Source organism: Cydia fagiglandana, chromosome 8 (assembly GCF_963556715.1).
Source record: "Cydia fagiglandana chromosome 8, ilCydFagi1.1, whole genome shotgun sequence".
Taxonomy (NCBI): Eukaryota; Metazoa; Arthropoda; class Insecta; order Lepidoptera; family Tortricidae; genus Cydia; species Cydia fagiglandana.
In genome coordinates, this window is record NC_085939.1 from 11,769,074 (window position 1) to 11,793,396 (window position 24,323).

The 24,323-nt window shown below is 36.5% G+C and overlaps 2 protein-coding genes across 2 annotated transcripts; one reads left to right on the top strand and one right to left on the bottom strand.

Moving 5' to 3' along the window:
• The first annotated feature begins 2,450 nt into the window (after positions 1-2,450).
• LOC134666850 (lysosomal acid glucosylceramidase-like) lies at positions 2,451-19,458 on the top strand. Its single transcript, XM_063524167.1, has 12 exons — positions 2,451-2,532; positions 3,196-3,332; positions 3,704-3,816; positions 4,058-4,192; positions 4,469-4,625; positions 7,591-7,751; positions 8,224-8,353; positions 8,885-8,998; positions 10,111-10,255; positions 16,806-16,885; positions 18,393-18,673; positions 19,331-19,458. Exons 1-12 carry the CDS (start codon positions 2,466-2,468, stop codon positions 19,434-19,436), a joined length of 1,626 nt encoding a protein of 541 aa, XP_063380237.1. The 5' UTR covers positions 2,451-2,465; the 3' UTR covers positions 19,437-19,458.
• On the bottom strand, positions 19,441-21,267 carry LOC134666827 (mitochondrial inner membrane protease subunit 1). The gene is made up of 2 exons (XM_063524145.1): positions 20,942-21,267; positions 19,441-20,807 (listed from the first exon to the last, which is right to left on the bottom strand). Exons 1-2 carry the CDS (start codon positions 21,083-21,085, stop codon positions 20,451-20,453), a joined length of 501 nt encoding a protein of 166 aa, XP_063380215.1. The 5' UTR covers positions 21,086-21,267; the 3' UTR covers positions 19,441-20,450.
• Positions 21,268-24,323: the final 3,056 nt, after the last annotated feature.

Genomic DNA, 24,323 nt, shown 5'->3' on the forward strand with positions numbered 1-24,323 from the left:
AGCGTCGAACACTAGTACTTTCTACTTTACGTGGCAATGATTTGATCTCTCTTTTAGTCAAATATTTTAAGGGTCCTCCCAGCAGCGCAACGGCGTGCGCACATTTAAGTTTAAACTGCGTTAAGGTTTATGTGCATTAAATAGGTTTAGTTTCAAGACATGAGGTAGGCAAATATTATCTTAGATAATAACAATAAGAGATTTTTGTATTTATTTGATATAGTTATATTAGATAATTGTAAAGTGAATAGTTTTAAGTTTTTTTTTATATGGCGATGGTCGTTTCCGGTTGTAAAACTAACGTCATATTCGGTACTTAAAAAAAATAACTTAATTTTGGTTGCAATTTTGACTTGATTTCATTAATGTAGGGGTCAAGAAATTGGCGTGTGAAAAAACAGATCTAATTTGTTGTGATATTGTACATTTATATGGTTCATTTTACTCAAATGAGATTAAATGCTGTGTAAACAAAATTGTCATTGGTAGTTTACATTTTTTTTTATTTTCTTTATAGTTGGCAATAATGTGTAAATTCATTATGTAAATAGTATACCTTTAGTGCATTTCTTTCCGCTAGTGTTCTAAGCGATCTTCGCTTTTAAAAGTCTTTCATATCGACAATCTGCCATATCAAACTAAAAATATAAAAATTTAGTCGGCAGCGTTGCAGACAATCATTTGCTTTTCGTTATTAAGATTATGCAATAGTATTTTTCTTGAGAAATAATATTTTCTTTTGATATGTTTAGTAGTAGGTAAATGATTTTCTACAAGACCAGCCGACTTTGTGTACAGTATTTTAAAGATAATATTACGTTAAAGATTTGTATGAAAATTTAATTATATTGTCTTCATAAAAACGGAGTTTTTATTTTACTCATTATTTCAAATGGAAATATCGAACACGAATATCCCATAAATAGAACCGAGGCAGTTGATAAACTTCAGTAACAGTCCTTATATTTTAACCGGCTTGTAAATTGGCTACACAAAAAAATGTATGTAATATTTATTTGAAATGCATCTGAATGACAGATAAATGTAGAAATTCCTAGTGATATATGAGTGATCTAATGCAGGTGTACCTACACATTTGCTAAGATAAAAAATGTAAGCCTTATCATATAAAAAATAAAACATAAGTCTCCACACATACATAAGTATCTTCGAAATATTTAGTTAATTCCGTTCAGAATGTACCTTCTATAATTCATATCAACAAAGTTAAAAGACAGATTAGAAAAGACACCTGGAAATAAAATACTAAGAAAATATTTGTCAGTCAGTGTCGATTACTGATTAATTAATAACACTTATCAATTAATTTGAAAAGATAATTAGGTTTTAATCATCTAGTATCACTAAATATTTAATCTACAGATAATAGGTACACAGTTTGTTTGATCTCCCGTTGCGTGAGTAGCGGTGAGGAAGGTAAGTTAGTATTTTTGGAATATTTTGAGTGAAGTACCTACATATAATTAAGGATAATTAAACTTCAAGCTATTTAGTAAAATAAGTTAATCTAAATCAAACCTACTAAGTATTAAAGTGCCCGTCATAAATAAGATTAAAATCTTATACGTAGGTCACTCGATAAGTTTTGAGATACAGAAAAACTATTCAAGATATTAGCACTATTTATATTACATTTTTTCAAAATACTCTCTATCATTCTATATTCAAAGTTCCATTCATCTAAACCAACTTTGAAAACATTTTTGCCAGTCTTGATCCGATAGGGCAGAAATCGCAACTTCATCAGTTTGTTAGAGCAAACGCGGGATCTAACGACAACAGAGCTTCCTCACTCCAAGATATTGATGTAGGATTATATTAACGCTCCCCGAATTGACCGCTAGGATCTTCTCTATGTCCTTGTATGTTATTCGTGGATCTTCTCGCACCAACATCTCAGTAGTCCACACGTTTTCTGCAGTTACTGCTGTTTGCGGGCGACCACTTCGGTGGTCATCTTCGAGGCTGGTTTACCCCTTTTAAATTCGTTGAACCATCTCTAAAAACTGTTGCTCGTGAAGGAGCAGAATCTCCTAACGCTGACTGCAATCGTTGCAAACACAATTGTTCAGATAAACCAAATTTAAAATCATAAAATATCATAGCACGCAAATGTTCGCGGTTAAGCTCCATCGTTTCAAAGAAAAAACGCGGGAACCGTTTTGGAAAAATGACTGTTACATATTCATTTTTTAAATTGGAGCGAATCGGCATCTTGTGTTATATTTTTAAATAAATTTGCTTTTTAAAAACATATAATTCAGGTGCGTTCCATTTTCGAATTTCGAGCATCTCAAAACTTATCGAGTGACCTACGTATATGTATATGGCAAATCCTATACTGATCTTATAGGCATTCTTCATCATAAGTGACAGGTGGGTCATCCCATAGGTAACAGAACGGATTAAAATTTAACCATAATGCCTATTTACATTTGTCATAGATGCGCGGGTCACGCTTGGGTCTTGCAACACTCCTTTTAAGTGCAGTTATAGCACTAGGGAACACCGGTAAGTACACTAGAGATTTATAAAATACGACCGTCAAAATGCTTTCTACGTGGATATAGTTGAGTGTTGACTAATCAGCGCGTGGACAGCAAAAGTGTAAGGGCTTAAAACATTGTTGGCCTCATTGGCCTGTTTATTCAGCCTGTACCTACAACCAGTCGTTATAGTCCATCTATTGCTACTTTTCCGAACAGTGTCTTGGTAAGGATTTTTTCCCCAGATAACGTATTCACTACCAGCGCGTGCTACGTGTTACGAGTGTAGCTAATTACCACATTTACCACAATTAGGGTCAGTTGCACCAAACTATCTGTCACCGTTAAAGCGTTCGCTAAATTTTATTGTATGGGAAGGTTCATAAGTTCACGGCCTATTGCCGTTGATCAGTCTGTCAAGTGTGGATGGTGCAACTGTCCCTTATTCGCTTTGTAGCGAAAAGCGCCTACAAACAGTGAACCCACCTAGCGGGTCGCTGGCAGTGAATGTGTTAAGAACAGTGGAGACAACTTGGTATTTTCTATCCAAGGGCTCCTGTGATACGAGTATAAGCGGACACAAAGCCTATTAACACAATTACTCGACTTATTAAGATCTCATCATCATCACTTTGCTATATACATATTTTAAATAGGTATGGCATAAACTTTTGCTGATTTTGTACAGAGGACCTGCCATGTCGCGCCCGAGATGTTGGCATTGCCGGCCGCTCTATAGTCTGCGTATGCGACGCTACATACTGTGATACCATAACGAGAGAGGACCCGGCACCTGGCACATTTGTCGCCTACACGTCGAGCGATGTAAGAAATATTCAGTTAAGCATCTTACACGGCAAATTTTAGCAAAGATATAACTAAACAGATACGCGTCATTATAGTCTCCGCAATGTGAAACATAGCAATACCTATACGTTTTGCGGTCACCACATACAAGAGTTGTGAAACTTACTAGAGCCGCCCCACATAGTTGCATCCATCATTTTATTTTACAATCCATTTGTGCGCACACAGTTCGTAAATGTATACCAAAATGTAATATAACATATAATTTTTAAGCACTGAAATAATTCATCAATCATCAATATTTCTAGTTTCTATTAGTGGTTTGATTTTAGTCGTGTGCCATGCCTTGATCAATAATGTAACAAAAACCCTACAAATCATTATTTCAGGCTGGACAACGATTCGAAAAAAGCTTCGGTGTGATCGAAACAGTGTCGAATAGTGATAGTGAAGAAAGTGTACCCGACGCAGAAAGTCCGGAACAGCCAGAAGATGAGGATGAGTCAGAAGATGAGGATGAGGAAGGTAGTCACTTTTTATTACGTATTAAATGGGATTAAACGTATGTACTAAGTGTCATCATCATCAACCAACACACTTAACTGGACTTCTAAAGTTAATGATTGAAGTCAAACGCTACTAGGTGTACTGGGGAATTTTCATTCCCAGCAGACAAAAGAAAATGTTAATCGAAGAAAACTTAAACTTATATAAATCTAACATTTACTTTTTGCAGAAGACAGTTTAAGACGAGTTGTATTCAGACTGTACACGATAGTTCGATATCAGTTTATAGAAGGATTTGGAGGATCCGTCACTGACGCTGCAGCTATCAACTGGCGAAAACTATCAGATGCAGCTCAAGTTAACTTTATTAAGTAAGTTAAATAACCGAATTTATCTGTATCCATACAAAAGTAACATATAACTAACAGGAGAACCCTTTACTTTAAATTGTCAAGATTTTTACATCATGTGTAAAATAAGACGGGCTATAAAAGCATGTAGAACAAACTTGAAAATTAGCTCTGACGTTTCGAGTGAGACTAGTCTTTAATTCACTTCAGCCTACGGCTGTCGTGAATATAATAGACTCTCGTACAATATTCCACTTACCCCCTACGTTGCACAATATATCATAATTATTTTTTCAGCTCATACTTCTCAAGTACCGGTTTGGAATACAACTTGATAAGAGTGCCTATAGGAGGTGCAGATTTCTCGACACATCCCTACACGTACAACGAAGAGCCTTGGTACGACCATGCGTTGTCCAACTTTACTTTGACATCCGAAGACTACTTTTATAAGGTAATTTACGAGAACGCGGTGTTGTAATTGAACGTGTTCGTCTTGAATATTTACTAGTATCTGGTCAAACAGAATGGCCACTCTCCACCCTGCTCCTAATTCTAATAGGTAGGGGAGAGCGGGGTTAAACGTGCCGATTTTCATAAAATACAAATTTGATCTATGAAAACAGTGTAAATAAGGTATATGGGTTGCGGTATATTAAATAATGATTATTTGCGTTTCTGAGTAGCGATATTATTTTGTGCATCGTTAAACAGTTTTTTTACCAGTTTTTTTTTTATGAGATAGGTCGGAACGGAACAACTAACCGCGCTATGGGGCGGGTTGTTCCGTTGCTAAAATTTATAACTAATCCGTCAAATATTAAAATCTTAGTTCACACATGCTAAAAGAGTATTTTGCAGTTCGTCGAAATATATGATAATTTGTTGTGTACTATCAAAAGATAGTAAAAAAAAATCTAAAGCAAAAATGTGATTATCCGTGAGGTTCGTTGTGCCCTCGTTTTTGATTTATTTTCCATATCTACTATTCTACTATAATGGAAGCAACGAAAACGGCTCCTGCAACCGCATAGTGGTCTGACTTTTCGCGACAAACATCATACGAGTCGCTTCATGGTTTACTTGCGTTCCTATTCCCATCGGATCAACTTACCTCCGGCACGTTTAACCCCGCTCTCCCCTACGAGGCTACTAAACTATGTAAGTAGTTGTTTTTTGAAAAGCTACATAAATCAATTGATATAGGTGTATCGCAAAAATGTATTACATATACCAATTTTATTTAAGCAACTTTAATGCCTCTATCCTACAGTCAGATGCGGACACTAGGATCTAAAGAGACATAATACCTAAGTAACAAGAATAAATTTCATACTGAATGGCCACAATCGAATTAAAACTGTTACTTGTGAGACATACTAACATTGAACAATTTTACGGTTAAGACTCACTTGTTTTTTTAGTCGCTCGCACGACATGTTTGTCAAAATAGCTGGTTTGTTACTGCACACCGTTGTATGGGGACCTTGCACTTTGAGACTATGCGCTGAAACTTGGCACAGTTGATTGTTAGCTGGTCTTGAGCAGAAACAGACCGGGAGCCGTCGAGAGCCACCTCTCATTTAGTGAGGGGGGGAGGGGGTTAAGTTCGACGCTGCCGCGCTTCACTTGGAGCAATATTTCTCTAAAACTATACCTATTAGGGCATGTAATATATCATTTTCGGATAAATTAAGGATGAGGAATCTAGTTTTGGAACAATGCACTTTCTAACAAAAAAAAAGCATAAAGTAGAAAAGACTAAAAAACGTATTTTTGATTTTGTCATAATTACCCTTTTTTTTTTAAGTGTAGCAGGAATCTGAAAACAAAAAATACAGTCGTAAAGCTACACTTATTACGTTTAAGAAAATATATAGTTTATTGTACAAAACTGTTGATAAATGGGAGATAAAAAATAATATTAAGCGTGGGTCAGAGTGATCTCAATACAAAATATTATGAATGTGGGAAAGTTACTTATAATTTGTTCTACAATCGTTTATTTTTCTTGTTTTTCGTAAATAACTCGTAAACGGTAGCCGACAGCAAAAAATATCTTTTACGTAAATAATCTGTTTCAGATTTCTTATAAAATAAGTGCTACTTTTTTCGCTACCATCAATATTAAAAAAAATATTGAAGGGAGAAAATAAATACGTAGGTCCCCTTTTTTAGTAATTCGTAAATAACTCGTAAACGATGGCCAATAGCAAAAAATGTTTTATTACATGAATAATTTAAGTACATAAAATTTCCTACAAAAAAGGTTATTCAAACTTTTTCGCTAGGGTCAATATTTAAAAAGAGGACCTTAGAATTTATTTTCTCTCTTTAATATCGTTTTTAATATTGACCCTAGCGAAAAAGTTTAAATAACCTTTTTTGTAGGAAATTTTATGTAAATTATTCATGTAATAAAAATTTTTGTGCTATTGGCCATCGTTTACGAGTTATTTACGAATGACTAAAAAAGGGGGCCTTACAATTTATTTTCTCCCTTAATTTTTTTAAAAAATACTCATCCTAGCGAAAAAAAGTAGCACTTATTTTATAAGAAATCTGAAACAGATTATTTACGTAAAAGATATTTTTTTGCTGTGGGCTACCGTTTACGAGTTATTTATGAAAAACTAAAAAAAATAAACGATTGTAGAACAAGTTATAAGTAACTTTCCCACCTTAATAATATTTTGTATTGAGATCACTCTGACCCACGCTTAATATTATTTTTTATCTCCCATTTATCAATAGTTTTGTATAATAAACTATATATGTTCTTAAAAGTAATAAGTGTAGCTTTACAACTATATTTTTTGTTTTCATATTCCTGCTACACTTTAAAAAAAATTTGATAATTATGAAAAATTCAAAAATACGTCTTCTTTTTAGTATTTTATACTTTATGCTTTTTTTTTGTTAGAAAGTGCATTGTTTTTGTTCCAAAACTAGATTCCTCATCCTTAATTTATCCGAAAATGATATATCACATGCCCTAATAGGTATAGTTTTAGAGAAATGTTGCTCCAAGTGAAGCGCGGCGGCGTCGAATTTCCCCCCCCCACCCCCCACTAAATAAGACGTGGTTATCGATGTCTACCGGTCTGTTTCTGCTCAAGACCAACTAACTAACAACTGTGCCAAGTTTCAGCGCATAGTCACAAAGTGCAAGGTGTCGTGCACTAACAAACCAGGTAAAACAAGTGAGTCTAAACCGTAAAATTATTCAATTCAATGAATGGCCACACTCCAAAAACACTCCCGAATTATCTGAGATCACCAAACTAGATTTCCTAATATTTAGATTTTTTGGAAAAAATGTACCTACCTAATTAATTTTAGTAGATAATGCCTACATGACTAGTTTCTTAGGTGTAACTATTAGGTAGCAAAGTTAATAAAGGGACTTAAAATTCTAGTTGCCTATGATCAAGAGATGTCAAGCGGTTGCGACCGACGAGGTCAAGATAACAGCGAGCACCTGGTCCCCACCGATTTGGATGAAGACCAATGAGAGGATCACTGGCTTTGGAACTGTTAAACCCGAATACTACCAGGCATACGCAGACTATCATATACGGTGCGTTCATTTTTAGGGTTCCGTACCTCAAAAGGAAAAAACGGAACTTTGTTTTCCGTCCGTCCGTCTATCTGTCAAGACCCTTTATCTCATGCGCGTGGAGGCGAACGCGTGGAGGTATCCAGTTGAAATTAAAACCGTATAATATACTCAGGTCTACAGTCCCTTGAAGCTGTGAAAAAATCAAACTTCTTAGTTAACGGAAAAAAAGATACGGCCGTTCATTTCGCAAAAAAAACGTATATTTCGACACTCTCAAGGGAATCTATCTATTTATGAGATTTGGCAAGTAATAATTGTCTTACACTACAATTACAGCGAAAAATCTGAAAACTATACATTTGTAAAAAAATAAAAATAAATAGGTTAATTTTCATAGGCCTCCCCCTATAGGATTGTTAAGCAAGGCATGGAGTTCAACGTAGGAAATTTTAATATTTCAACATTTATATATATTGACAATTTGGTATAGATTCATGGAGGAATACGAAAAAGCTGATGTTAAGATATGGGCCATCACCACATCGAACGAACCTATCAACGGCTTCCTTGGTGCATTCTTTGTCAGCTTCAACTCCGTGGGATGGTCGCCACGCAACCTGGTAAATATTTTGTACATCTACAAATTATATGATTTCAGCAATTTACAAATGAGAGACTAACATCCAGTCGGTTGTTTGTTTGTGACAAGCCATAATTTTATGGTCTTTATCAACCACTTCATCAAATTGTGCAGAGCAAAATGCACTTGCTAATTTGTTATTATTACTATCATAAAAATGTATTACGTGGTTATTACTATCATAAAAAGGTAAAGGGCTTATTTTTACATGTTCGTGCGACAAGCTGACGTTCTTTCCACCGCGATACAACCAGCTGACGATATTTTTTATTCACAATAGCATCTAAACTATCATCTGGCAAAGTATCAAGTGGGAGGCGATGTCTAATTTTTTTTTTACGTTTTTCTGTGGCTGCTATAATATTCCTCAACCCACCAACGGAGCGGCAGCTAGCGTCCACGAGGGTTCATTATACCTACATAGCCGTTACCACTATACGAGTTTTCTCCCGGGAGGCGATTGGTTATGGAAATCTGTTCCTAGCTCGCTAAAAGTTTTGCTACATTTCAGGGTCGCTGGGTGGCGAACAATCTCGGACCGACAGTGCGCAACTCTCGCTTCAACAGCACGTTAATTTTGGCAGTAGATGATCAACGATATAATCTGCCTTATTACTTGCTCGGGGTATGTACTGATTACTGATAGTTTCTACTTATACTATACTAATGAGAGTGATGAGCAACTCTATCCGTATTCACACGTGGTGCATCCAAAGAGCAAATACCTAACATTAAATAACATTCCCTTTTTACAACATGGTCATTATTACCACAGAATAAATAATAGTACTACCGTACAGAAAGGAAACTTCCTACAAAACCGAAGTTTGACAGCGGTTCAGGGTCGAATCATGCTATCCCTTTCTAATATATGACACTATCCCTTTCGGCTATTTAGGGTTGTCAAAATTCAAGTGATTATCTTATCTGTGGTCGTGCACGCAGAAGGAAGTCAAGTGGTGCCAACCCTAATAATTGCTCGGAGCAATGCTGAGCCGAGCGGAGCCGAGTTTGACCGATCTCAGGAGTTTCGCACCCCTGCCATTACCATGTCTTGCGGTTAAGCATATATGTGACGTTCCGCGGCAAAAGGTACCTTATGGCGGCTGGCGCTTACGTTGCATAGCGCCGCAATAATATTGGAGCGGCGTTAATAAAAGCGTAAGCGCCAACCGCCATAAGGTACCTTTACCCGTGTGACGTCACATATGACAGGCATTGTTCCCTTTAAGTGGATTATGTTAATGCGCCACAGGTGCATACCTCGGCGCTCGGTATCGACGCTCGCCAATCCGGTAATTGGGCAATTACCGACTCAGATGACCCCTTCTATAACTAATATGGTAGTTCTCACAGCCGAAAGCCGGATTACAGAGCATTGGATATGTAGAATTTATTTTCTATATAAAATAATTTCGACAGTTCCAACAATCCGGCATAGTCCGTTCCGTTCTGTGACTACACCAGCCAGCAGTTACCGCTGCAAGGACGCAGAGGCGTTGATCGCAAAAGAGAGGGAGGGACGGGGAGGCTCATCGAGCTTGCTCAAATGCACGTGATTGTACGATCCAGGCCGTCGGTCCACAGTTCCAACAATCCAGCATAGGGAAAAAAATCAGGAGCCGGATTACCGAGCGCCTACTGTGTGCTGTGTGTACTTAGTAACGGGAGACCTACGTAATTTACCTATCGCTTTCGCAATTATTACATTACATTATTACAATACATTTTTTTTAGATGGAACGGGAAGATCCTAAATCTATTGAATACATTGATGGCGCAGCAATACACTATTATGGAAACTTCATACCTCCGATTATTATGACTGCTATACAAAACCGGTATCCTGACAAAATTTTGCTTTCCACGGAAGCTTGTGAAGGTAGGTAAAGTTTCCATTAGTAAGTAAGGGGTCATCCATTAATTACGTCACACGAATTTCTAGGTTTTTTGACCCCTCCCCCCCTCCTTGTCACACTTGGTCACATTTGGCAAACCCCTCCCCCCTAGTGTGACGTCACATTTTTTCTACGAAATCGCCAAATCGAATTAAGTATTATTAATATTTTATCAAAATATTTTTGACGATATAAATATTAGTAATTTTATAACCCAAAAGCAAAACTGCTTATAGTCCGTTTTTTTTAGCATTAGAAAGAACTTCGCAGAAGTAAGCTTGTGGTTCCAAATCCGGCACTTTTAGCGGTAATAATTTGAACTAAATTATATGTATTGACCATGCTACATTAGATAATTCAATAATTATTAACAATTAAAGAGCCTGATAAAAACTGCACGCTTGCTTCTGTGGAGTTCTTTCTAATGCTAAAAAAAACGAACTATAGGAAAGAAAATTAAACGAATAAAAACGATCATCGTTTTAAAAACTTGTTATTTGAATGTACAGCGAATAAAATAATTTAAATAAATTTTATGAAGTTAAAGTGACGTCACAAAGTTTGTGTCTCCCCCCTCCCCCATGTCACAATATGTCACATTTTCTTGACCCCTCCCTCCTCCTAAACGTGTGATGTAATTAATGGATGACCCCTAATGCAAAAATCTAAATAGAGTCAAACCAAGCTGCACCAATTTTGGAAGCACAGACAAGTGTTACGGCCCGATTCGAACTTTAAGATACGTCTAGATACGATATGGATTAGATATTTCAGTGTCAAATAGACGTAATATTAGAAGTCAAAAGTGACGTTCTTGTTTGAAGAAAAGTCGTTGAAACTGACACATCTAATCCATATCGTATCTAGACGTAATATTTGACGTAACTTAAGCTTATAAGGCAGAGGGAATATATTTCCCACTTGAATTTTAACTTTATTTCAATGTGATAGAGTTCAATTTTGCATATTTCCCGACACCGTTATGCCTTATAACGAGGCAGGAGCTTTCAGTCTGTGCTATCAAAATCGCTGCAAAAGCGTTAGTTTGGTTTGACTCTACCGATACATACGTGCGGAATTTTGAAAAAAGAACACATGTTTTTTCGATACCTACAAAAAAGAGTAGTTTGGCAAATCAAAGTTCCAAAGAATGCAGAAGACGCTGGTTCCGCCCTTGATCACTTGGTCACCTTTTACAAGCTTTTATTTAACTTGAAATTTTTGTATTGTACTTATGTTCGGGTCAAATCTTGCAAGCCAAAGTACACCCCATTATGCGATTGAGCTGAAACTTCAAATGTAGGTATGGGTGACATTGCAATATTATGGTACCATCGAGGTGATCAGATGATGGACACAGGAGGTGTGGTGAGGCCATAGGAACTATGTGATAATTGTGATAAAACAACGAATTGTGTCTGGGTTTCAATAATTTCGATGAGTATTAGTTGCCTGTTAAAAGAAAAGTACATTATAAAAGCCTAACTAAGCCTACTAAGTATAAATAACCTACCTTAAATGAATATTTTGACAAAAAAAACTTATTCTTTAGTATAGTTATGATATAAATGATTGTGACATCTATTTCAGTTTACACATCTGTTAAGTTACGATCAAGTTACAATGTAATTATTGTTATAATTTTATTTTCGAAGTAAAACATTTGTATTTGTAATTCAATACAGACTGAAAACTAAGTAGAGTGACGGCACCAATCATGGACATGTTAAGCGCACTAAATTAGAATTTCGTTTAAAAATGGGATGTTTTTTGACGATACAAAAATGGTGATTTTTTTTTCGGCACTTAAATACATGAGGAACATTTAAACAAAACCAAAAATTCTGTATGTTTAATACATAATTAATAAAAAATATATAAATTCAAATTTACGAAATCACCATTGATGGACATCAAAAATTCAGTAATGGACACCCAGTCATGGACATGGACCCAATTATGAACATCCATTAATGGACACTTTTGTATTGAACACATAAATGAAACACATGATGTCACAAATCAACTTTTGTTAACGCTATATTTGAACTTTCATTTAGATTTCTAAGTTATACCTACTATAAGAGTTTTAGTCCGGTTGCCGGCTGCATGAAACAAACCTGATCAAAAAATAGAATATACCTACCCTGTAGAGGTACCTGACATTTAGTACTTTCCAACGCACTTGGTCGGCCTAGGCTTAACCTGGCAGATTTTGTACAAATGGCAAAAACGTTGGACAAAAAAACATCAAAAAAATACCTCATCGAAAAATGGAATTAAACTTGTATGGTAGGATACCTGACCTGTATAAAAAGTGGTCGGCCTCACCTTAGCCTGGCAGTTTTTGCAGTCCGACCAGATTTATTGGACCACATGACACCTACAATTTACCTCATAGCAAAATAGAATTGTTGACGTATGTCTTCGTCGGCCTCACCTTAACCTGGCAGCTTTTGCAGTCCGACCAAATTTATAAAAAAAAAACATGAAAAAGACCTATCGAAAAATCGTATGAAACTTGTATGGTACGATAGCTGCCTTTGAGGACAGTAAAAGAAATGGTCGGCCAAATCCTGTATTGGCCGGCCGATTGGCGATTGGGTCGATCAAATTTGTGGTACCACGTGAGAGCTACAATTTACCTAATCAAGAAATAGAATTGGCAGTTTTTGCTGCCAGGCTACGAGTTTTTGCAGTCCAACCAAATTTGTGGTACCACGTGACAGCTACAATTTACCTATAGGATGAAAAAAACGGATTATATGTAATAGCTAAAATAAACCTATTGACGTATGGCTTGGTCGGCCTCACCTTAGCCTGGCAGTTTTTGCAGTTCGACCAAATTTGTGGTACCACGTGACAGCTACAATCCAGTGTTGGCAAAAAATCAATTCGAATTGACGATTGACGATTGAGGATTGACCGTTCAATCCGAATTGACGATTGACGAAACTAATTCTAAATCTACTGATTGAGGATTGACGATTACTAATCGTTAATTCGAATTGATCGGTCAATCCTCAATCCTCAATCGTCAATTCGGATTGACGATTACTTTGTATGTACCTACCTAATGTCCTTTTTATCTAGGCCATTTTTCGAAACTAGCCAAATACGTTCAAAAGCGGTGTCTGAGTTTACCAAAGGTTCCGGAACATGTTTCCGACGGCAATATGAAGGATGTCCTTTTTGGAACATTTTCGGGACTTTCCTTGAAATTAACCAATATCGTTCAAAATCGATATCTGGGGTGCCCAAAGGTTTCGAAACTTGTTTCCGAGGGAAATATTGAGAGATGCCCTTTTTTGGGACATCTCTAGAAATTACCCGATTGCGTTTAAAATCGATATCTGAGGTAACCAGAGGTTTCTAAACATCTTTTCAACTGCAATATTAAAAGGTGTCCTGTTTTGGGACATTTTAGTGACATTCTTTGAAAGTGACTGCTTGCATTCAAAATCGATATCTGAGGTGCAAAACATGGTTTCAACGGCAATATTTAGATTCTACACTTTAGCCACGTACTTACTTTACAACCTGCATTACGCCACCCTGCTGATAACAAGATGCGTTCTAAAAACGTACGAGTGCGAAAGAGATAGCATGATTCTAATCCTTTTATTGTTCTAGTGGTGTCCAGTTTGAGTCCAGTAGAGATAAGACATTCGGTCTTCAACCCTTGTTGTTTGTTGGTGTGTGACTGTGTGTGTTTGTTTTAAATTGGACTGTGGATTTTCTTTTGGCGTTGGCTTGTTATACGGACTTTTGGATTTAATTCTGGACTGTTTCATACGATTAACTTGGCGTGACTTTGAGGATTGGACATCGCAGTTGTTCTTACGGTAAGTAACATTTACCAACTATTATTTGTCGTAAAGGTTAACATTGAATATCTATAGGTACATTTTTTTATTCTAGAACAATGTTATGTGGGTTTAAAAATTTCACTTTGTTATTTTCGTGTGCAAAATTAATGGATAAAAAATAATTATGAGAATACATCTGTAAGATAACTTCTATACGATATTATAATTATGTCTAAATCAATAAAAAATATCATATTTCAGGCTCCCTTCGATTTCATTTGATGCTTGTTATGTTTTTATGACAGATTGTTATTGTGAGATTAATGAATAAATAATATCCATAATAACAAGTAAAGTTCAATATATAAAGCCTTGCCAGTATTACAGTGAATACCGGGGGATATCCCGATACTTACTGTAATACTCGCAAGGCATTCAATAAAAATAAATCATTCTTTTGGGCAACCTTTGGGCATCTCAGATATAAATTTTGAACGCAATCGGTTGGTTTCAAGAAATGTCCCAAAATGTCCCAAAACAGGGCATCTCGGAATATTACCGTCGGAAACATGATTCGGAACCTTAGCGTAGGTAAAAAGTCATTTCTCGGTATTGCCGTCAGAAACATGTTTCGAAACCTCTGGGCACCTCAGATATCGATTTTGAACGCAATCGGTTAATTTTAAGAAATGTCCCATAAATGTCCAAAAAAAAAGGAAACTACGTCTTTATTGCCGTCGGAAACAACATGTTATACCTACCATGTGAACCTTTGGAAATCTCAGATATCGTTTTAAAGTGCCAATGAATAATTTAAAAAAATGTCCCGAAATGGAAGGGACATCTTTCGGGACCTATGGTCGACATCGATAACGAATATGAACGTAATCGGCCAATTTCGAAAAATGTCCCAAAAAGGGACATCAGTCAATACTGACATCAGCAACATGTTTTCGAACCTCTGGGAACCTCGGATATCGACTTTAAGTCCAGTAAGTAAGTCCCAAAAAAGGACACCTTTGAAAAGTAATCTTAGGGACTATGGTTAATCTAGATTGAGAATTGATTTAATCCGAATTGAGGATTGATGCGTTAATTCCGATTGATTCAATCGAATTGACGCGTAAATCTGAATTGAATCAATTCGAATTGATCAATCCGGATTGATCAATTCGGATTGACGCGTCAATTCGATTGATCAATCCGGATTGATTTAGTTCAGATTGATGCCAACACTGCTACAATCCCTACAATTTACCTCATCGAAAAATAGAATGAAACAAACAGATTATAATAGCTAAAATAAACCTGTTGACGTGTCTTGGTCGGCCTCACCATAACCAGTCAGTTTTTGCAGTCCGACCAGTTATAAAAAAATCATCAAAAAAGTCTTATCGAAAAATCGTATGAAACTTGTATGGTACGATAGCTGCCTTTGAGGACAGTAAAAAAAATGGTCGGCCAAATCCTGTATTGGCCGGCCGATTGGCGATTGGGTCGATCAAATTTGTGGTACCACGTGAGAGCTACAATTTACCTCATCAAGAAATAGAATTGGCAGTTTTTGCTGCCAGGCTTCGAGTTTTTGCAGTCCAACCAAATTTGTGGTACCACGTGACAGCTATAATTTACTTTGTCGAAAAATAGGATGAAAAAAACGGATTATAATAGCTAAAATAAACCTGTTGACGTATGGTTTGGTCGGCCTCACCTTAGCCTGGCAGTTTTTGCAGTCCGACCAAATTTGTGGTACCACGTGACAGCTATTATTTGCCTCATCGAAAAATAGGATGAATAAAAAACGGATTAGAATAGCAAAATAAACCTGTTGACGTATGGCTTGGTCGGCCTCGCCTTAGCCTGGCAGTTTTTGCAGTCCGACCACATTTATCCATCCATCTAAGACAAAACAAAGAGCCCAATTATGGACAACTAAAAATACCCAGTTATGGACATCGTCCATTATTGGAAAATAAAGAGCAATCACAAAATCAACCCAACTCAAATGTTTAGTGCAATAAATTAAATAATTTAACACAATAAACTAAAAAAGTAATAAAAAGCTTAAGCTTGGACACTTGTCCATTACTGAATTTCATAAAATATCGAATCCAGTAATGAACAAACCCCACAAAAAACTTATTGCTGTGATTGGATATATTCAACTTAGCTCAATTTACTTGCAATATAGTATTATTCAGTAAAAATAACATTAAATCTCATTACAACATAACACAAGATAACACCATGCACAAATATGTACTCACCTCCTTAACGATTTCAACAACAATAACGGATTTTTATGACCACCGCCCGCAACGAGATTTTACTTCGCAGCCATCTTAGAACAAAACGGCTGATTTTGGTGACATGTGTCAAAATGACAGCTCAAACGTCTATTGGTTATGCTTTAGTGCTGCCAGTTGAAAAATGTTGGGACAGTTGCTTAATAAATTCGATCAACGTAAAAAATGTCCATAATTGGTGCCGTGTCCATTACTGGTGCCGTCACCCTAGGTACCTAACAGAAAAAGCATAATAATTGATTTTATTAATACGTATTACCTAACTAGTTCCTTGCTTGCTTTGGTTAAGTTTGATTTGGTTTGATGACCGATCAGTAATTTTCCGACATTTCTTCGAAGTACGAGTACCTACTTTAATTTATCCACATCTACAGGAAAGTGATTTTTTTACTTACGATATTTAATAAAATGTTTGACAGGTCCAATGCCTTGGGACAGGGAAAAGGTTGAAATAGGCTCATGGGCCAGGGCGCGCAAATACACAAGAAGTATTTTACAGGTAAGAAAAAAAAAACAAAGTAGTAGCAAATTCGCGTTCCTCCATTTTTTTGTTTAAAAACATAACGCTGCGGATGTACAGTCAACGGTAAAAATATGGATGTAGACAACTTACTCAAAAATATGTTCCATAGTTCTTAATTCACTGACATAAGAGTTATGGGACATATTTTTGAAATGATTTGTACACCCATATTTTTACCGTTGACTGTACTTATGGCTTTTAGACCTCGCTTAGAAGTAGATAAGTTAACTATGTATAACGCTTTATTTTAAATCTTTATAGAGATGAGCAAAGAACGCCGTAGAAAACATTTTTCCATAACGTATATTATCCAAAACAAAAAAAAACATTTTATATTGAAGCTTTGCATGCGATATTGTTTACGGTTTTCTGTAGGGCTAATATGGTTAGCCCGGGAAGTAGTGTCATAAGGTGCAAATTTTGGTATCGGATGAATTCACTTAGCACAGATGTAATATACGTAAAGCTAAGCTAACTGAGCCCGGTAGACATCCGCCACCCCCTGGCAGGTAGGCAGGGGGGGCAGTCAAAATAATTTGTAATGGATTCAAGCTTTGAACTCCTTTTTAACCCCCTTAGAGGATGAATTTTTAAAAACGCTGAAATTACTTTTCTTGTATTCTAATAATATGCGCATATAAAAAGTTTCAAGCCCCACTCTCGAAAAAAATGTTGATCTCCATACAAATTTTCAACCCCTATTTCACCACCTTAGGGGATACATTTTCAAAAACGCTGAAATTAGTTTTCTTGTATTTTAATAATATATCTTTTAACGAAGTTTGAAATTCCTAGCTTAAAAAAAAACATGAACTCCATATAAACTTTCGTCCCCTTTTTAACCCCCTTAGGGGTTGAATTTTTCAAAATCGCTTCTTATCTCTTGTACACATTATAAATGTAACCTGGTGTGCAAATTTCAACTTTCTAGCAACTGTAGTTTCGGCTGATAATATTAATAATTGAATAAAAAATTGCAAACCGATTTTGATTTGTTCGTCAATATTTTGGTTTTTTTCTATTAAACTGTACATTAAATGTCTCAAAAATGAATTCCTTATGCCCGATTTATCTGGAAATGATACCAAACTCGAGGTGGTAGGTAAATAGAAGCCGATATGCAGCGTGTAACTTTGGATGCCCCCCTGCTTACCCACCAGGGGCTGGCGTTTGGCTACCGGGCTGGATTGGCTTAGCTTTACGTATACTACATCTGTGCCAAGTGAATTCATCCGATACCAAAATTTGCACGTCCCATACATTGGGTCACATTGGGTGACACTGCTTACCTCACTAGGTCGGCTCATTATCATTTGTCACCACGCCTGTCACATTCTAACAAATTTGTAACTGTCACGTTCTAACAAATATGGAAGTGCGAAGTGCGAAAGTGACGCATGGCATGACAGGTGATAAGATGCGACCATGATATCGCTGGTAACATATAATTTTAACAATGTTGCACTACCTACTCCTATTCTAGGATCTCAACAATTATGTGGTCGGTTGGATCGACTGGAACCTCTGCTTGGATCCCGAAGGCGGTCCAAATTGGGCCCATAACTACGTCGACGCACCCATCCTGGTATACGGGGACCAAGACGAGTTCATAAAGCAACCCATGTTTTACGCGATGGGTCACTTCTCAAAATTCATCCCAAGAGGCTCAAGGAGAATTCAGTCTTCGCGAAGAAGTTTAGCTACACTGCAAAATGCAGCTTTTTTGAAGCCTGATGGAAATATTGTGATGGTGCTACAAAACACGTAAGTTAGACATCCAGTCCCACAGTGAACAAATACAGATGCATAGACACATATCCTTTTGTTCCTACTTAATCTATCATCCTAAGGCCCTGTCATACTAAATGAAAAATGCAAGATTTGCCACAGAAATTTGAACCTAGTAGGAAATAGAGTTGATTTTGCGTTGTTCAAAAACTGAACAAAACAAAGCAAAAGCAACTCTATTCCAATCCAATCCAATGTGATTTAAATTTAATTGAGCTGAATAATTAATATAGGTATAGGACCTTGGACCTTAGGAGGCTATTACTAATCTACTAAAAAAATCTGAAAATAAAGCTTGATAAATACTTTCCCAGATTTTGTTAAATATAATTGGTTAAGCTTTGAGCTGTATAAGAGTTTTTTCAACTTATCTTCTTATTAAAATGACGTAAGTGCCGCGAAGATACGCCCTTATGCTTGTATGGCTTTTTGTATTGTATGAAGGTACGGAACCCTCCATTATGCGTGAATCCAACACACACTTATATGAATAAATGAGATGATTTGATTTGATTTGATTTGATTTGACACTTGGTCGTTATTTTCACAAAGCTTGAGAATGAGCAAGATACAAAAAAAGAACTAACCAATGTGAAAATATTCTGTGATAATTTTCTGTACTTCTTTCTACAGGAGAAGCAGTGCAGTGAACCTTCGCGTCGAGCTCAGCAACACCCAATACATAGAACTCCTCATGGAAGCCCATTCCATAAAAACTATAGAAATCAATCAAAATTAGAATATACCACATATTGTAAAAACTTTTTTTTTATTTCAATACATTTATAATTCAACAATAGGAGCATTCCACGGGCTGTCCCGTACAAACGTATTTTATTTCCTGTGTTGCGACTTTTTTCTCGGCATTTAAAGCAGGCGATTATTTTTCTGTGCATATTTTTGACCATTTGTCATAGAAAAGGAAACTCTTACACCTTTAAATCTTCAGAAACTTCGCGTTTGTACGGGACAACGGTAGACAATTTCATGGAATGCTCCAATAATGCGCACAGTTGTTTTATGCGATAAACGCAATGCGTTTGCCGCACACCCATTTTAAATCAGATAATCTAATGACACCACACTAGGGAGTGCTCCCAGTACTGGTTTTCTATACAAATACAGTACCAGAACCGGAAATTCCCGGTTCTCGCCATACAAACTCAGTACTGGGAGCATTCCCTACATCACACACTACATTGTTTTACGTGGTAAGCGCATTGGTATTTTTCCTACATTCCGTTGACGCATGCGTAAAACAACCGCGCGCTTAACTAGGTATCACTACACCTTATAAAATTTGCACTACCCGTAACTCAACCGGCAATATAAAATCGCATGCAATTATCGCAAGGTGTGTAGAGGCCCCAAGGGCTTGGATAAGGCTCGTTTTTTTAAAAAGCAATGCAACAAAAGAAATGCTACTTTATTTGGTTCATGAAAGGTTCAAATTAGGTTGCACGAATATGTACATTGTAATGTACATTTAGTCTCAGGAGGCTAAGTATAATACATAATATAAATGAAGGGTATTCTTTGTGGCCTTGGAACCTAAGACATGTATGTATATGTATTTTTTAACATTTTCAAATAACAATTTCCTAATGTACTGGATTTATTAGATTCTTTGGCAAAAAATATTTACCTAAATAATCAAATTGATTTCCGCACCGCAATAATAAATCCAACTTGGAGCATACTTGTCTGCTATTTATTAACAAATACAATTTGAGATAAATATGTGGTAAATCAATTAAATGTCAGTCAAGGATGAGATTTTGTCTAAGGGCCAAACTCTGCACAATACTCTACTTCTAATCAAGCCCTGAGGCACCGGTCCATAGTGCCGAGAGTCAGATGAGTTGCTTGAATTGTCACCCTCTAACCATACATGCCCCCTTGGCACGACTTGGCTTCTCCTTGGAAATTGAGCCCTCATTTTATCTCCGGGAAGTCCTGTTACTCTTTTGCAGATGTTCTGTTTAGGATTGGTAGGACTTTTCGCAATGACTATATCACCTCGACGTAGCCTTTGAAATCTCGGAGTTATGTGTTCTGTGAGTAATATATTGTTTGATTTTAAAGTAGGCTCCATTGATGGGCCTGAACACTGCAACAATGTAAAATTCAGTTATGAATGTTGTTTTTATATGACGTATATACTCCGCAATGAAACGTTTACATTGCAGCAGAAGCTAAATAGAGACTTATTTATTATATGTATTAGGTATAATTTTAACTTACCATGACGAAATCTCCTATATATTCAAACGTGCAATGTGTAATACAAGCATATTGGAACACATAGCCTATAAAACCACAAGTTTTGCCAACAACTTTTAAGAACGGCATTGTTTTGAAGGGACTACAAATAATTGTAACTTTCATAACCTGCACATTATCAGCTGATGCCTATTTTCTGGCATATTATCTTACAATATTGTAAAATGAGAATATTAAATATACAAGTCTTATGAGTTACCCAAAACTGGACAATCAGTATTACTTTAAAAGTTTTATATAATTATCGTACACATTCGTATTTCGTATTTTAGTTTAGACATCATAGACCATAGACAATCAAACTGACAGTGACAGCTGACTGTTGCCTTCCCCATTGAGGCCTCTACAGACTTGCGATATATTGGTCTATCAGAGTGAGATAGGGTGGTATACTTGGTCCAAGGGCCCAACCTTTTCTGTTCTCTTTCACGACGCAGCAACTAGTATCATTTCTCTCTCCTCGCTCTTTTAAAATGCCGTTTGTCAAAAAAGGACAACCATACTGTTGACAAGGTGGACTTCAAATCAAGTGTTGCCTTTCTTGATGCGCCCAGGCTGTGTATATGTGCGTAAAAGCGTATATGTGTGCTCTTTTAGGGATGTGAAAAGTCGATTTTAATCATGTTATATATCGATAAACGCTACACAGCGGAACGAAATAGCGATTAATTGAAGCTTCAATATCTTCGTTAAACATAAACATAATTGAAATGCTAATGGATAATGAATATATTATAATATAATAATATAATTCAATTATTGCGGAACACCTATTTTAGGAGGTATTTATGTATTTTAATTAAATATCTGAACTTTCCCTTGATTCCCTGCTGGGGCGTGACTATAAAATTGTGATCTGATAACCACAATAAAGAATAAAAGCGTTTTTGGTCATTTTAGGTATCGTTAAGCCTTTGAAGTAAAATTAAAATTGAAAGAAATGTCGATAGTTTATCGATATGACTTTATCGACATGGCTACAGCAACGTGGGCCTCATTGTTAATCGTACACTAAACAAAAGTGGCAACAGTGACAGCTCGCTGAGACACCGTCTATATATATATTATGTCTATGACTTGGTCAAGCAAATCTTGTCAGTAGTTAAAGGCGCGAAATTCAAATTTTCTGTGAGACGATAATCCTTCGCGCCTACATTTTTTAAATTTGCCGCCTTTTTCTACTGACAAGATTTGCTTGACCAAGTATAGTAAACAATCTTGATGTGTCTTTTAATTGAAAAACACATTTTAAAAATAGGTTACGGCAAATATGCAACAATTATGAATCTAAAATACGATCATTTATATTCTTCTGCTTTCATAAGTAATAATTACTGATTTTTAAAAAGCGTTTTTCGATTAAAAAACATGTCTAGATCGCTTACCTTCTTTTAAGTTCTTTCTAATGCTAAAAAAAACGAACTACAGATTGAAAAACCTATAGCAGCCATGTCAAAATGTATAACTTGAAGCGCAAGCGCACAAACTTGAAAGTAGATTTCACCATTCTATTTTATTAATTAACAGAAAAAGACATAAAAATATTAAGAACCCATTAAGGCAATTTATAAATTGGACTTTTATCACGCTCCGTCCAGCAGCAGTCAAAATCCAAAAACCCAATAGCTTCCAGCCGGAACTCCAAAGTCTCCAAAACCGTTTTGATTGCCTGGGCGGTGATATGGATGAATTCAACGACGCCAACGACGGTTTGTGGAAACTGTCCATAACACTGGCGGCCCGATTCCAACTTTAAGATAGGTCAGTTAATAGATCTAGAAAAGATATGGATTAGATATCAAGCTAGATATTAGATTAGGTGTCAAACAAGTGTCAAAATTGACGTTTCTTCAAACAAATACGTCACTTTTGACACTTGTTTGACACTGACATATCTAATCCATATCGTTTCAAATCTAGTATTTGACGTATCTCATTGTTCGAATACCGGCGTGGGTCTAAGTTCTTTAAGGTCCAACGGGCCAACAGAACAAAGGCTTCCTGACTCTAGTCAGGGACTCTTGGATTGGAGAAGAATGGTTCTACAATCTTCAGCTGATACGACATTATATCGGCAGTTCATTCAAAAATGCCTAGTAGTGGAGATATTATTGAACGAAATACACGAAATCGAGCGGTCAAAATCAGTCAAAACTTGGACTATAGTTCGTTTTTTTAGCATTAGAAAGAACTTGAAAGAAGGTAAGCGATCTTGGCATGTCTTTTAATTGAAAAACGCTTTTCTAAAATCAATAACTAGAAAGCATAAGAATATAATAAACTAGATGAAAACCCGGCCACGCTCGGGTAAAATAAATAATAATAATAGGTAATACTCATTTTGAATTAAGTAACCTATCTCATCTCAGAAAACTTTAAATCCGTAACATACAATTATAACTCTAAAAATTTACTATTCCGATATATCTAAAAACAAATAATTATGTAATTAAAAAACCTAATCCGCTTTTCTGGTAGCAGTTCGGTTCTGTAAGGGTCGCAGTTCTAACCTAACCTAACCCACTTCTGGTTGCAGTTTGGTTCTATAAGGAATTAAGGATCACAGTTCTAGCCTGACCCACTTTTCTGGTCGCAGATCGGTTCTGTGAAGGCTGCATTTATAACCTAGCCCACTTTCCAATCTCAAAAGAGGGAACCCTTTTGTACCTACCCTTCATGGCACTAAAGTGAAAGTATGGAAATTATGACTGCGATTTCATTCTTTAATATGAATGCCTATCCGTTAATATTCAATTCGTTCACAAAAAAAATAAAAAAAAACTGGATAAGTGCGAGTCGGATTCACCCACCAAGAACAGAACACTTTTTAGTAAGTATTTCTTGTTATAGTGGCAACATAAATACATTATGTGTGAAAATTTCAACTGTCTAGCTATCACGGTTCATGAGATACAGCCTGGTGACAGACAGACAGACGGACAGTGGAGTAAACTGAAATAGAGGTTCCGTCACACCAGCGCGTTTTCAGAGCCGGGCCTGAGCGTTTTATATGAAAAAGTGGCGCGCCCCGCTCACGCGCCGCACGCCAAACGCGCCTGTGTGACGGAGCCTTAAATGTCATATACCTACTATTGTAAGAAAAACCGGCCAAGTGCGGTTCGGACTCGCGCACGAAGGGTTCCATACTTTTTAGTATTTGTTGTTATAGCGGCAACAGAAATACATCATCTGTGAAAATTTCAACTGCCTAGGCCTATCACGGTTCATGAGACAGACAGACGGACAATGAAGTACATCTGAAATAAATGTCATATACCTACTAAGAAAAACCGGCCAAGTGCGAGTCGGACTCGCTAATAGGTTCATAGGGTCATATCCAGCC